Raw genomic sequence first — 16,263 nt, forward strand, 5'->3', positions numbered from 1 at the left:
ATAAACTACTTCACTTCACATTTCATGCTATATTTCACATGTTATAGAGTTTTAAAAATAGCTAAAACCAAGTTTTTAAACGGCAAACTTCCTAAAAACCCGCTTCCAGGGACATCACAAAGGGGGGGGGGGGGGGGGCACCAGCTTCCAGTGATGTCAGGGGGAGGGCCGCATTTAAATTAACGTTCCGCTTTTTCCGACCCGGGCTTCTACCCATGGTGCCCCGCCTGCGGTTTTACGCGGCCATCATTTTTTATCCCCATTTAGTGTAAACTCTTGTGCTCTCTCTCTCTCTATCTCTAATGCACGCTCAGTCTATGGAGGAAAAATTATGATTTGCACTGCTTTTTTGAAAAAGTTCCATTGGCACAAGAGCTTCTTCTATATCTTGTCAATATAACCAGCCACAGAAAGACTGCCTGGTAATGTTATTTGTGTGGTCTCACACTCAACCCTAACAATAATTTATGCAGGTTACACAAAAAAGCTGGAGAAACTCAGCGGGTGCAGGAGCGAAGGAAATAGGCAACGTTTCAGGCCGAAACCCTATGCACATTGAATAACAATTCTCATAATATAGTAACTGGGAATTCTGACAATTTCTCCTTTTCACATTCTAAACAAACCACTGTCTGATTACAGTAACACTACAATCATCCGGGTGACATTTGTTAATTCAGCAGGATTGAAACTTTGTATCTCCTGGCTTACATGTCTTAATATTTTTTGATGTGTAGCATGCAGAGTATATAGTACATAAACAATGTATTCTTGCTGCCAAAAGATTACTCTTGAAATAATCATTTGCATGGATGGCTTTGTTTTATCGATATGTTGGTAACTTTTTAAAACTGCAGTAAATTACAGAATGTCTTAATCCTTTATTGACCTCCATTTGCTAATGCCTACAGTTGGTTTTTGAATCTTCCTCGCCCATCATTTTTCCATTGATTGTTTTTAATTTTGACCTTTTGTAATGTAGTTATGTTCAATTAATAAATAAACTTTCTAAATACAACAACTTACTAAGAATATATTAGTATTTGCATCAAACAAAGGAAATAGGAATTATTGCTAGTCAGTACAACTATCCATATTCATCCACCGTTTTCTTTAGAACAGATTCTTTATACAGTTTCAGGTTGGGGGGAGGGGGGCGTGCGGGAAGGAGGTCCGTACCCAGCATTGACTATAACTCACTTGTTTGTATTTAAAAGCATCATCAGATATTGAATGCTAATAATAATAATCTTTCACGTAGAGTGCTGTGATAATGAACTTCACCAAACTTTTACCGCTCTTCCCAACTCATGCTAGCACGGAGCAGCCGTATCCCTCGACCAAGCATGAGTCAGGGATGCAGCCGCGATACGAGCCGTGACAGCAGTCGAGATACAAGTCCTGTTAGGGGCTTTGCTCCACTTGGTAAGTACCAAGAGGCATAAGAATCATTGTGCCTTGCTTGCCCATTCACCTATTTAGGGTACTGTCAGGAGATTATACTTTTGCGAGCTTATTATTTTCTTCACGTCTGCCCCTTTTCCTAGTTCCCTTGCATGCTGCTCTTTCTGCAAACCCAATAGCAGTGCTGCTTCTGAAGAAGAGGCTCAACCTGAAATGTCACCCATTCCTTCTCTCCAGAGATGCTGCCTGCCCTGCTGAGTTACTCCAGCTTTTTGTATCTGCTTCTGTACAGTATTCCAGAACATTTGGAGTAGTTTGCTGCATAATGAAGTGCTTGAATTCTATCCATAGTCTCCAATAATTTTAATATATGATTAATGTTTTTGCAGTACTAAACCTTTGGAAGTAGAATTCTTATTTTAATTTAATTTGCTAGAATTTAATTAATCATTGTGTGAGATGGTGCTAACAATAGTTGTTGAATCATCCTATATTATACATTGGAAAGGGTGAAAATTATTATTTATTTTCACTTGCATATTAGTGCAGAAAAGTCATTTTGTGGCATTGGTATGGATCATTTCACCAACCTTCAGGGTTGTGTTCGGAAATTGGGAAGTAAAAAAAATCTGACTGGTGATCAACTTCCAACGGTTGGTGAAAATTTTAGTTTTTTTAACGTAATCAAATTCTGGTAACATTTAAGAGATTTTTGCATCACTACAGATCAAGGCAGATATAAAACAACATTTCAATGTAGATTTATAGTGTTTCTCGTGGATTTGTGTCATTTTATGTTTCATGAGGTAAGATTTTGGATTTCTTTAGTGTGTAGTCAAACATGGTTGATCCAAACATTGGTTATGTTCCATGTAATTATGCATTTTGAATTTTAGGATCAAGGAAGGAGGAAATGTAAAATGATGGGTTGAAAGAAACTAAATTAAACTCCATTCAACATTTAAGAAATTAAACACTATTAACTTAATTTCCTTGCAACTTCTAAACATGTAGACGAGAGGACTAAAATTACTAGCTAGTTTGGTTAGAGATACAGCGCGGAAACAGGCCCTTTCGGCCCACTGTGTACAATCCGACCAGCGATCCCCGCACATTAACACTATCCTATACCCACTAGGGACAATTTTCACATTTACCAAACCAATTTACCTACATACCTGTATGTCTTTGGAATGTGGGAGGAAACCGAAGATCTCTGGGAAAACCCACGCAGGTCATGGGGAGAATGTACAAGCTCCGTAGAGACAGCACCCGTAGTCAGGATCGAACCCGGGTCTCCGGCGCTGCATTCGCTGTAAAGCAGCGACTATTTAGCAGGTTAGGCAGCATTTGCGGAAAGAGAGTTAACATTCCAGATTGAAGATCTTTTCATCAAAACTGAGAAAGAAAAAACAATTATAACATAATTATATTGTTGCTGCTTCCAGCACTAGTACAGAACTCAAAGAATGTCATTACTAGTAATACACTGTTCTCAAATCAAACATCACTTTCTTCAACATGGCATGGCTCAAGATACATCTTGTGACTTCTATTGGATATTTAGAAGAGTTTTGCTTTGGTCCCAGGCAGGGCTGCTCCCGTCAACTCTTCCTCATAGAACACCAATGCTGTTTCCTGCACTCATAACAAAATGAAATGTCACTACTTTGCTACAACTTTCTATCCTCAGGTAGGGGGGATCAGAACTTGTACACCATATTCCAAATACACTTCACCAGTACTCTGTGGTCTTGGAACAAGAAACCTATGTGTTTATTATTGTCCTCTTGCAGTGAAGCCCAGTGTACCATTTACTTTGTATACCTGAATGTTAATTATCATTGATTGTTGTACAAGAATACAACAGCAGGTCTCAGCCTAAAAGCACATCTTCAGATTGTAGCTGGGAATGAATGTTTGCAAACTGGTTGCTGATGTCGACATCAACAAGGGCATGAGTGTCATTTAATTTTATTAACCTGAGAGTGGAAAGCAAATTTATGGAGTACTTGCCATTTACTTGGACTGTGTTCTCCAATCCAAAAGGGTAGATGATGTGACCCATTATAAACCCCTTTGAAAACTGGTGCTTGGAGCCATGATCACGATGGAGAGATTTGTCAAGTTGAGCTTTTACTGAGGTCCCCATACATTTTCTAGATTCTGCTTGAGTTTCTCAGGAGTGGAAAGATCTGTCAACCACTGGCAAGACATCACAAAATTGTTGTAATGCAGGTACAAGTAACTTCTACCTTGAGATGGGTTAGCTTCATGCTCTGAGCAAAGTCTTTTCAGGTGATAAAACTCGTAAATGAGGAACATCCCATTACATAGTAAATAAACAACATTTTATGAGCTTTTCTGCCAGTTTAAATTATAGGTAGAGAAAACAAACCTGAGATTACTGTGATATACTAATTTCTTCAGCATACACTTGATCCATATCCCTCCACAACCTGCATATTCATATGCGTATCTAAATGCCTCTTAAATGCCACTGTTATAATCTGCTTCCACCACCACATCTGGCAAAGCGTTCTAAGCATATATCACCACTCTCTGTGTAAACACAAACTTGTCCTGCACATCTTTAAACTTTCCCACTCTCACCTTTGAAGCTGTACCGTCTAGTATTTGACATTTCCAACCGGGGGAATAAAGGTTCTGATTGTCTACTCTATCAATGCCCCTCATAATTTTATATACTCTTCCCTCAATCTTTGATGCTCCAGAGAAAACAGTCCAAGTTTGTCCATCCTCTCCTTATAACTGATGCCTTCTCATCAGGCAACATGGTGGCAAACATCTTCTGCATTTTCTCCAAAGCCTCCACAACCTTCCAGTTATGAGGTAACCAGAACTGCACACAATCCTCCTATACGGCAGGATTTGTATTTAAGTACTAATTGTGTCTTATTTTTTACGTTTATTTGAGATGCACATGTAGACCTTGTGAATAATTCTGTTTGGGCGTCCCAAATGTAAATGTTTAGTTGTTTCCCTTCACATTTTTGACGATTGCTGTTTTGCTGTTTACAAAGAAGGGTACTAAAAATGTCTGGCTCTAAATCAGTTGGCCCTGATGACATGTATGTTTTTCAGTTACTACATGAGAGTTTGTCGCCTGTAAATGGGATTGATTTTTTGTTTTGTTTAAATGCCTGAACTGAGTTTGAATTGTATGTATGGACTTATGTTCCTCGATTTGGTTATGACTTTTGAGGTTAGAGCATTGTTTGCACTTTATTCTACTTCTGTGCTTATGTTTCCTACTTGAACATGTCAGTTATTCAGCTTCATTGCACCTTAGCCGAAATGTGCTGAAGCCATTTTAACCTCATTTCATTCAAGTGTATGTTGCATTTGAAGCATGCGAGACTTTCTGCTTGAGATATACATTTCCCTCCATAATGTTTGGGACAAAGACCCATCATTTATTTATTTGCCTCTTTGCTCCACAAGTTGAGATTCGTAATGGAAAAAAAATCACATGTGGTTAAAGTGCACATTGTCAGATTTTATACATTTTGGTTTCACCATGCAGAAATTACAGCAGTGTTTATACGTAGTCCCCCCCATTTCAGGGCACCATAATGTTTGGGACACATGGCTTCACAGGTGTTTGTAATTGCTCAGGTGTGTTTAATTGCCTCCTTAATGCAGGTAATAGAGAGCTCTTGGCACCCAGTCTTTCCTCCAGTCTTTCCATCACCTTAGGAAACTTTTATTGCTGTTTATCAACATGAGGACCAAAGTTGTGCCAATGAAAGTCAAAGAAGCCATTATGAGATTGAGACACAAGAATAAAACTGTCGGAAACATCAGCCAAACCTTAAGCTTACCAAAATCAGCTGTTTGGAACATCATTAAGAAGAAAGAGCACTGGTGAGCTTACTAATCACAAAGGGACTGGAAGATCTCCATAGCTGATGACAGAAGAATTCTCTCGATAATAAAGAAAAATCCCCAAACGCGTGTCGGACAGATCAAAAACACTCTTCAGGAGTCAGGTGTGGATTTGTCAATGACCACTGTCCGCAGAAGACTTCATGAACAGAAATACAGAGGCTGCACTTGAAGATGGAAACCAATGGTTAGCCGCATAAATAGGATGGCCAGGTTACTGTTTGCCAGGAAGTACTTAAAAGAGCAACCACAGTTCTGGAAAAAGGTCTTGTGGACAGATGAGATGCAGATTAATTTATATCAGTGATGGCAAGAGCAAAGTATGGAAGAGATAGGAACTGCCAAAGATCCAAAGCATACCACCTCATGTGTGAAACACAGTGGTGGGGGTGTTATGGCCTGGGCAAGTATGGCTGCTGAAGGTACTGGCTCACTTATCTTCATTGATGATACAACTGCTGATGGCAGTAGCATAATGAATTCTGAAATGTATAGACATCCTATCTGCTCAAATTCAAATAAAGGCCTCAAAACTCATTGGCCGGCAGTTCATTTTACAGCAAGACAATGATCCCAAACAAACTGCTAAAGCAACAAAGGAGTTTTTGAAAGCTAAAAAATGGTCAATTCTTGAGTGGCCAAATAAATCACCGATCTGAACCCAATGGAGCATGCCTTTTATATGCTGAAGAGAAAACATGAACGGGACTAGCCCCCAAAACAAGCATAGGCTAAAGATGGCTGCAATGCAGGCCTGACAGAGCATCACCAGAGAAAACACCCAGCAACTGGTGGTATTCATGAATCACAGACTTCAAGCAGTCATTGAATGCAAAAAAATATGCAACAAAATACTAAACTACTTTCATTTACATGACATTGCTGTGTCCCAAACATACTGATGACCTGAAATGGGGGGACTAATATTAACACTACTATAATTTCTACATGGTGAAACTAAAATGTATAAAAATGGCCTTCATTAAAATTTGACAATGTGCACTTTAGCCACATGGGATTTTCAATAGAAAAAAAAAATCACAAGTTGTGGAATACAGAGGCAAATAAATATATGATAGATCTTTGTCCCAAACATCATGGAGGGCACTGTATTTGTAATCAAGCAATTAATTTCCTGACAGCATGGTTCGCCCTGCACATTTGTTAAATATACTTAGTCTGAAAGTTGCGCATTTATTTGAGATCCATTTAACATTTTTCTCTATTAAAAGCAACAACGTGAGCAGCAGACATGCCTACAGCACCTTGGTTGGTTTTTTTTTTTAACAAGGAAACTGAGGGCTGAATTCTTTTGAACTCAATGCCAAATAAGATGGGCACCTGTAGAGATATGTGGAAAATGTGTTAACTCCAGGGCGTTGCCCTTCATTTGCTTCCAGCCTCACGTCGACACTCGAGGTCCACCAGCGCACTCTCCACTGCTGATTCTCTTGGCCACCCAGGTGAACAAGTGCTATTTGCATGCTTGTTCTAATTTTCCCTTTTTTTAATGTACATTGGTCATTGGGTTTTTCTAACTGCAGCTAATTTTCTTTTGAAGATTATCATTTTTAGTTACACACCTTCTCACAAGCAATCATAATTGTCATATTTATTAGAGTACAAGGACTTTCGGTGAATTGTGATCTCATTCATGCACATAACAGGAATACATTATTAAAAACAAATCTCTGGTATTTCAATACTTCAGATGATGTGCAAACTGAAATAAATTCTTGAACTCTATGGGAAAAGGTAACAATTATGGTTGCCCAGCACAACACTTCAGTTGAGTTTTTATTTTTGTCATTGTGTGCAAAGTCATCATTTTTTTTCGGTTACACCATTAATGTCTGGTGAATTGTGTCATTGCTAATTGTATTCTGTGTTTGCATTACTAATTTATGTTCTCATTTTGTATTGTACTGACTTTAATATTGTCCTGAATTGGATTGACTGTTTAATTTACAGGCAAGTAAGTACCAATTGTTGATATCTAATCGTATGTCAGACCACTGGATTATAAAGGGATCCGTTTAATTTAAAGTGGTGAGAGGTGGCGAGCAAAGCATCTGCTATAGATAAATCCTGTTTATCTGATTTGTCAAAGATAAAACAAAATTGTTAGCAGTCATGATGTGCATAGTAGTAAAACTTGTCCAGGACCAAATGCAAGTGTGGCTGACTTTGGTCATTGTGAAATTAATGATAATTTGTTAATGAATGTATGTAAAAGGATTATCCAGTTCACTTGTATTCATTGAAGTTCATGGGGAGATTGCCGCAATGATAGTGGGCGCAGGGGCAGTGGGGTTGCTTTCCAGGCATGTGTTGTTCCTCCATCACCTTCTGTTAAGCCCATTTTCTACCTCACTGCCTGGAAATTGCAGAACAGAAGTTGGAGATGCACTGGAGGTCAGATGTCGGCCTCTATTTTTCCAAAATACATCTTATTGCAATGTTTTTCTTTGCAGCCCTCCTTAAACAGAAGCACAACATTATCCACCCTCTGGTCTTGTGACACTTCACCTGTGTCGAAAGATGGTTTATATATCTCAGTCAGGATTCCCACAATTTCTTCTCTAGCTTCCCACAATGTCCTTGGACATATCTGATCAGGCCTGGGAGATTTATCTACCTTTATGCGTCTTAGGGCGTTATGCATAGTTTTGACTGTAATACCGACTGTATACAAGACTTCCCCATTAACTTTCCCCAAGTTCACTAGTCGTCTTGTTTTTCTCCACGGTAAAAACTGAGGTGAAATGTTTGTTGTCAACCTCGCCCATCTCCTGCAGCTCCATACATCGATGACCAATTTGGTTTCTGAGGGGCCCTGTGCTCTCTCGTTACCCTTTCCCCTGACGTATATGCTACAGTCCAAGGCAGGAACTGCTCCCCTCAATTCTTTTTTTTGCCAGTGCTGATTCCTGCACTCATAAAACAACATGATAAAATATATTTGGATTACTTTATAATCCATTTCAATTGCTTTTATGTTTCTTGAATATCAAAAAGATTTGAAATAGTGAAGGATGCCTTTGATAGCAGTGAGCTGTCAAGATGTTGCCTCAAGTTCTGATGCCATTCATTGTCTGCTTTATTCCATGAAAAGATGGTTCCCTTTACATGATGTTACAGCAGGTAAATGCAGCTAAAAGATCAAGCTGCTTAATGTTGGCAAAATCCAGTCTGACGTCTTGTCGAAATCAGGATTGTCATTGCTGTATACCAAAGTAGAAATTTAATTTGTATCATTGTTTAACCTGCAATTAGTTTCAGGCAATATTTGGTCATTATAAAGTCCTGTTTGTCACTAAGGTACTGTTTTTCCTAACTAGCTCAATTCGTCAATTTAGTGATCAAATTGTCATTGAACAACTTCACAGTTGCATTTGACCTCATCAATTGGCAAAAAACGAGATTAAAATTGGGTGGCTACATTAATGTACCTAACTCAAATAACACCAGTAGATACACCAAAGCAATAGGTTGAATACCTACCTAACATGTCTAATTTCATCAATAGAAAGTTAGGCACTGTATAATCAGTTAACCAGTATACTGGTGTGATTTTAATTTTAAATAGGGAATTTATTATTTTTTTAGTTCTATTAAACATACATTTTATATTTGTGCACAATTGTTCAAGGGGCATCAGTTGGTGTATCAGTTATATAGCCTCTGTTTTCTGGATAAGCAATGGCTTAATCCAACTTTCTTGAAGCTGAAATCATTTTATCAATTGTATTTATTTGCGAATAGGAGTTTTTGTTGATATAATTAAAAGTAAAATATTGATTATGCAGATGTATCAATGATAATGGTGATTTTAACATTTCTAGTGCTTTGAATAACTTGGGCATGGGCTTTTAAAAGGGCACCTTTTCAAGGTGATGGGAGAAAGATTTAATAGGAACCCGAGGGGTAATGTTTTTACACAAAAGGTCGTAGGCACATGGAATGAGCTGCCGAAGGAGGTAGTTGAGGCTCATGTTTAAGAGACAGGTACGTGGGTAGGATAGATTTATAGGGTTATGGGCTAAGTGCGGGCAGGTAGGACGTGTATGGAAGGGCATGTTCGTTGGCATGGGCAAGGTAGGCTGTTTCCACGCTGTATGATTCTGACTCTACAGCATAAAGTTAAAATGAGTTACTCAGCTTGAAACAATAATGGCAAGGTATGTATATATTAAAAAATATATTTTTACTTAAAGAGTAACTTCATGTAAATCAAAGTTTGGTCACAAGAAGCAAGTTTCACCATTCTAGTTCCATGTGGATGTAGTTGTGTTAATATAGTTAAGACGATTGATATGTAATTGAATATGTATACTAACAAAAGTAAACTATTTTGCATACTGGAAATCTGATAAAAGTGGAATGTGTTGGAAATGCCCAGCAGATTAGTGTGTAACAAGAGAAGAGGGATTCATTTTTTTTGAATTACCGTTATTTATAGTCCTATGTGCACAATAATGAGGAAAACATTTTTCACACAGAGAGTGGTGAATGTCTGGAATTCTCTCCCGCAGAAGGTAGTTGAGGCCAGTTCATTGACTATATTTAAGAGGGAGTTAGATGTGGCCCTTGTGGCTAAAGGGATCAGGAGGTATGGAGAGAAGGCAGGTACAGGATACTGAGTTGGATGATCAGCCATGATCATATTGAATGGCGGTGCAGGCTCAAAGGGCCGAATGGCCTACTACTGCACCTATTTTCTATGTTTCTATAATTATTCAAAACAAAATAATTTTCTCCTCCTCTTCAAACTTTACCTTTCATTCCAAGGAAAGGGTTGCTGGCCTGTTAGTTGCATTTTATATGGTACAATATTAAATGTATGAAGAAAAGGGTTTCTTACTGTTTTTTGTTGGAATAAACAGGTGCCATTCGAATTAACAGACTTTCTAAAGTGTTTATATTAACTTCATATTTTTATCTGTAATAGATCGATATGGGCTTGGACAGGCTGGGCGGTTACCTGCCACTGCAATGAGAGTACTGAATACAAGCACAGAAGTGGAAGCTGCAGTTGCAGATGCCTTGGTAATAACTCTTTTCAATAGTGGGCTACAAGTTAAAATGAATATAAAGTCAGGAGAATTGTACATATGACAAGCAGTTATAAAAATGTTCCACCTTGGTGCTTAGCTTTATTACCCATCATTCCAATATATTTACATAAGGTTATTGTGTCATGCTGTTTGTCATTTGTACATTATTGTTTGCTGTAACTCTCTGCTTATTTTACAATTTTGAATATTGTGCATGTTGATGAACACAACCTCCTATTTCAGTTAATTATTAACTTCCATGTGGATATACCACCTACAGAAAGCCCAAGGTTGCCACCATTGCGATTTACCTTAATATCAGAAATGCTGGCATCCCACATTCAATGGCTTGTTGGTGATCAGACCCTTTGCCTCAACTCTACATTCCTGACCAATTCTCTTGATTACTGAATCATAATCTAAAAACCTATTTCAATATTGAATATAATGATTTAAATCTGCAACTCTGAATGGAAAATTCTAAAGATCATCAACCCTCTCAGAGTAAATTGCTCCTCATCTTGGTTTTAACATAAGATTATGCCCCCCACTCCTAGATCTCCACCAGGCCATTGGTCCCTTCAGAATCAGAATTTCAATGAAACTATAGGCTCATTTTAGGCAGTCTCCTCCTAAAACATTCCATCCCCTCCAAAAGAATCAATCTATTGCATTGCAAAAGAAGAAATTACATTATGATATATTAACTTTAACCAATCCTATCCATGCTGATATGTTGGTCTTAACCTCTGAGAACTGATTATGCGTAGTTACCATTAACGTGGCAATTTATCATCAAAACCTTTGCATTGATATGTTAAAAACACTTTCACCAAACTGTTGACTGCCTAATCATCCAGTTACTCTATTGGGATTTCTTTAGCAATGGTTTCTAGTAATTGTCTCATGTAAAAAAGGAGTAAACCATTTGGCACAAACCCACACTATATTTCATCAAGATTGTGGCTGATCATTTTCCCGAATACCATTGTCTTGCATTCCCTATTTATTTTAATATCCAAATATCTATTGATCTCTATTGTAATAAACCCACTAACTGATCAGCAGAACCATCTAAATTCCAAAGATTCATTGTGAAATAAAAATTATTTTCCTCTCAATCCTAAATGGCCTATCTGAGATGGTGATTGCTGGTTTTAAACTCTTCAGGACAGACGAAGGAATTTTGACTGCCTCGATAAGATGTCCTATTCTCAAAATGGTAGAAAATACAGGCCTGGTCTACTCAATGTCTTCTCATATAGCAAATCAGTCCAGTGAATCTTTAATCTCCCTTACTGGCAAGTATATCTTTTGGGTCAGAAGACCAAAACTGTATGCGATATTCCAGTGTGACCTCAACAAGGCCTTGTATATCTACAGTAACAAATAATATTACGTTAGCTGGCCAAAGTTTCTTACTTTTGTTCTTTTCCCTTTTTTGATTAGTGGTTTTATATTGATTGTTTTCTAATCCACTGGGATACTTCCTGTAGTGACAGTTGTTTAGAACGTCTCAAGTATTTAGTCCTCGATAGTCACTTCAATTGATGACTGTGGATCAGTAGGTAATCTATATGCACCCACGAGCTCTCCACGGGACATTCAATGCCGTCAAAAGATAAATCTTCCAAAAACAGTCTCTTGATTAATAATTTCTTTATTGTAGTAGTGCAAACAGTAGGATATTTCATAAAAGCTTTTTCTTGTATAAGTACATTTCAATCATACTCGTGGTCATGCTCGTGCATGATCAAAAACGATGTCTCTTCTATCTTCTTCGAACTAAATTAAACTAAACTCCTTCAGAGACTGCGCCAGAATCCCAGCCGCAAACACGCCTCGGATAAAGTATAAATCCCACCCACATAATTACAGGCAGATAAAATTTAAAGGTAACTGGTTATGGTTATAACATACTGAGTTAAGCTAAATGGCTACTACACTTCCAGTATCAAGGAATGTTTTAGTTTAGTTTATTATTGTCACGTTTGTTTGCATGCTATCCAGTCATGAAAAAACTACACATTAGTACAATTAAGCCGTTCACAGATAAAGAATAAGGGGTACAACATTGAGTGCAAGATAAAGTCTGATTAATGATAGTTCAAAGGTCTCCAATGAGGTAGATGGGAGGTCAGGGCTACACTCTAGCTGATGAGGGCTGTTCAATTGCCTGATAACAGCTGGGAAGAAACTATCCCTGAATCTGGAGGTATGCATTTTTGAGCTTCGGTACATTTTGCCTGATGGGAGAGAGAGAGAGAGGAGGAGAAGGGGGAGAAATAGACGACACTGGTCCTTTGGAATTGCAGAAAGCAATGTTTTCATCATTTCTGCACCCACTTCTTTTGGAACCGTTGGGTGTAGACCATCAGATCCATTGCATGGGGCAATGTTTAATCCAGTCAGTTGTTTGGCTCTCGCTAATTTTGCATACTGTTTTGAGTTTCTCACTGTTATTCATCCTTTGCTTACCTCTGTTTAATATATTTTAGTTTCATCTATTGTTAATCCCTGCCATCTCCTTATTTTTCTGTTGTTCCTCTCCCTGTCCTAGTTTCTTAACAGAAACTTTTTCTTTTCCTTTAATTTATTTGCCGGACTTTTTATAATCTGATTTCATACTTTCTACTACTTTACTCTTTTTTGCCAAATCTTTGTTAGGCTTCAGGATTGGAAGAATTTTTGTATCTATCTACTATTGTTCTTTGCAACTGGCTAACTCTTGATTTGCTGAGCAAATAGCTAACCTATACAAATGAACAACCAATGTTGGCCATTTCTTACAATACTTATGTTTTACATTGACATGGTATCTGTGTTTTGGTATTCCCCTCTACCAACATTTTTAACTTCTGTGATCTTAAAATTAATTCTAAAAATAAGTATCTCAATCATCTCTTTAAATGTCTTGTCGTTTTTGTGTTTAGTTTGCTTTAATGAATTCATCAGCTTTCTGCTGTATAATGATTCAATAATTCTGCTTTTGACATGATTTTTTCTACTTTCTTCCCTGAAAATTGTTTTGCTGCAATCAGCTGTTAGGAGACTCCAGAAATAAGGTAGTGGTGCTTTTAAACCTGTTTTCTTCATGTCATTCTGTTATTCTTTTGTTGTTTTGATCCTTGTTCCAGGGTGTTTGAATACATACAGTAACAAATCTGAGGTGAATTGTGGTCACAATTGTGGATGTCTGATTTTTTTGCTGTACAAATTGGCTTGCTACCATACGAGGGAACACCAGCCTCAGTGGAGGGGTATTCGGGAACTTTATGTGGATATGCAATGACGGTTGTTGTAGTTCAAAGATGAATAGATCCATAATAATTAGTGATTTAAAAAAAGTGGGGATTAGAATGAATGATCTTTTATTTTCCACCTCTGGGGTCTTTTTAGGTAGAATGAGACAAATGGGATAGTCTTATTTGGTTCTTGAGGCCTAATTGGACATTAGATTGGCTGATCTCAATTCTGTTCTGGTGAAATCAAATAAACCCAGAAAATTCTTCAAGTGTGCATGAACCTAGTCTGTTAGAACAGATGTGAATGTGTCTAATGTTGACTACTTCTGCAAAAGTAATTTGAATTGGAGCCACACCTGAATTGTCACCCGTTTTCTTCACAATCACCTGTTGTATATTTTCTATTTCTGATTAAATTATACAGCATATATTCTGGTCACACCAATACTTCCATCCATCAAGAAAAAAAAGAAATTTTAAAACAAGAAATGAAACTCCACACTTATTTTCATCTCTCAGGATCTGTTGTTCTGTGTATTACAACATGCTTTTGATTATTCTTAATAACAAATGATGTTCACCAATACAATTGAATTACTTCTGTGCACAAGAAAGAAAGGAAGGGTAGACAAAAATGCTGGAGAAACTCAGAGGGTGAGGTAGCATCTATGGAGCGAAGGAAATAGGCAACGTTTCGTGTCGAGACCCTTCTTCAGACTGATGTGAGGGTGGGGGTGGTGGGAAGAAGAAAGGAAGAGGCGGAGACAGCAATGGTTAAGTTAGTGACCAAGAAGTCAGCAGTGGCATTATTTTTGTGGGAAGAACATAACGATAGAATAGTGAGAACATTTTAAATATCAATCTTCTTTTTTCATGAATCCAATGAACTTGAAAATGTTTAAGTTTTCAAGCAATTGGAAAGTAAATAGTAAATTGATCTTTAATTTGGATCAATTGCAATGAAAAGTTAAGACTTGCTGATATCATGCAAGACTTCAATGAGATCATATCAGGAAAACTGGAAGAGACACAAAAAGCTGGAGTAACTCAGTGGGGCAGGCAGCACCTCTGGAGAGAAGGAATGGGTGACGTTTCGGGTCGAGACCTTTTTCAGACGACCCTTCTTCCCATTCCTTCTCGCCGGAGATGTTGCCTGTCCCGCTGAGTTATTCCAGCTTTTTGTCTATCTACGGTTTAAACCAGCATCTGCAGTTCCTTCTTACATATCAGGAAAACTTGGTGCAGCTTGGTGTCCATGCCCAAAGGAGTATATCTTTGCCTTATTTTTGACGTAATATCGATTCACAGATTCATACTTGGAGTGAGGGTTATTCAGTGAGATGGCTGAAAATTCTAGAGTTGTTAGGTGCCGTGGTCTCGGAGTGGTCAGTCCTTCAGAGTTGTTGAGAAATTTCTTCCCTGAAAAGACTGGAAACCTTGGAATTTTCCCTGAAAAGACTACAAACCTTGGACTAAACCCTTCCCTTGAAAGAGACTGTATGTTCAGCCATTGATTACATTTAAGATTTAAATTAAATTTCACTGAATTGTTTGTCTGACTTTTGAGTACAGTCCCCCTGATCCACTGAATGATAAGGATGTTTAGAACAACAAAAAACTGTCTTTTAGGTTTTATCACAATATAATATTCAAGGGGTATGGTGAGCTTTAATCGAATTTCACTTACCTCTCTCAGAGCTCTCGCAGTTTTAGGATTTATGCTTCATTAGGTTAGTTGATGTGAATCATTATAGGCAGGATTAAAGCCTTTTAATTTGCTCTTTCTGTGAACTATGCAAATTACGGCGAGGGGTAATTCAGTATTTTTGCAATTTAAAAAAACAGGCGAATATGAACAAAGTAAAGGAGTCTAGAATGAAGATGCTTAGATACGAGATTGTGCACAAGAGAATTAGAATAAAGATGCAAACCTACCTGCCATTTTTGTGGACCAGCCCACAGTCCCAACCCCAGCCCAATATTCTTGAATGCTAATTCTATTGAATTATTGGCATTTCCAAACAATCGAATACTGGATTTTCAGATTTTCAGTACACAGATTTGCACGGTGTTGACATTCACTTGCAGGATTAGTAGATTGAAGTAGAAATTGTTTGCATTCAAAATTAGATGTGGTCGGTTGTCGAAAAGATAAGGTAAAATAGATAAATGTGATAATAACTAATTGCTCACATTGAGGTCAAAACTAACGGATTAGTTGAGTTTTTTTATGATGTGACCTAGCATTTCCTTATTATAATTTATATGCTTGATTTTTCATTCCAGAAATTCATGATACATGAGCAGAAAGGACAGTGATTATGACAAGGATCCTATTGAACCATTATCCCAACTATATTTTTTACTTTCTTTCCAAAGATTCTCTGACTACTCATAAAAAATGTTATGATCAAACGTCAGGAATATTTTTGTATATTAAACTTCCATCTGGATTAGAATATATTTTGTTGAAGCAATGACTTTAACCACCACCCCCTTTAAGTAAATGCTCTGAAAACAGATCTTCATTCCCTTTCAAACAATCTTCATTTTTTTCCTTCATGTTAAATAACCAAGTTTAAAATTTATGCTCGGAGGACAAAGCAAAAAGTTAGCTGCAAATTAATTGTTGGACTGGTATCTATATC

General features: G+C 37.6%; 1 protein-coding gene across 1 annotated transcript in view; it reads left to right on the forward strand.

Moving 5' to 3' along the window:
* The window catches only part of clasp1a (cytoplasmic linker associated protein 1a), a 181,659-nt gene that overhangs the window by 109,751 nt on the left and 55,645 nt on the right, over positions 1-16,263 (forward strand). The window contains exons 23-26 of the mRNA XM_055638729.1: positions 1,318-1,425; positions 6,714-6,776; positions 10,265-10,362; positions 13,412-13,435. Coding sequence (XP_055494704.1) covers positions 1,318-1,425; positions 6,714-6,776; positions 10,265-10,362; positions 13,412-13,435 — 293 coding nt within the window. The remainder of the gene's footprint in view (positions 1-1,317; positions 1,426-6,713; positions 6,777-10,264; positions 10,363-13,411; positions 13,436-16,263) is intronic.

This window comes from Leucoraja erinacea, chromosome 7 (assembly GCF_028641065.1).
Source record: "Leucoraja erinacea ecotype New England chromosome 7, Leri_hhj_1, whole genome shotgun sequence".
NCBI classification, from domain to species: Eukaryota; Metazoa; Chordata; class Chondrichthyes; order Rajiformes; family Rajidae; genus Leucoraja; species Leucoraja erinaceus.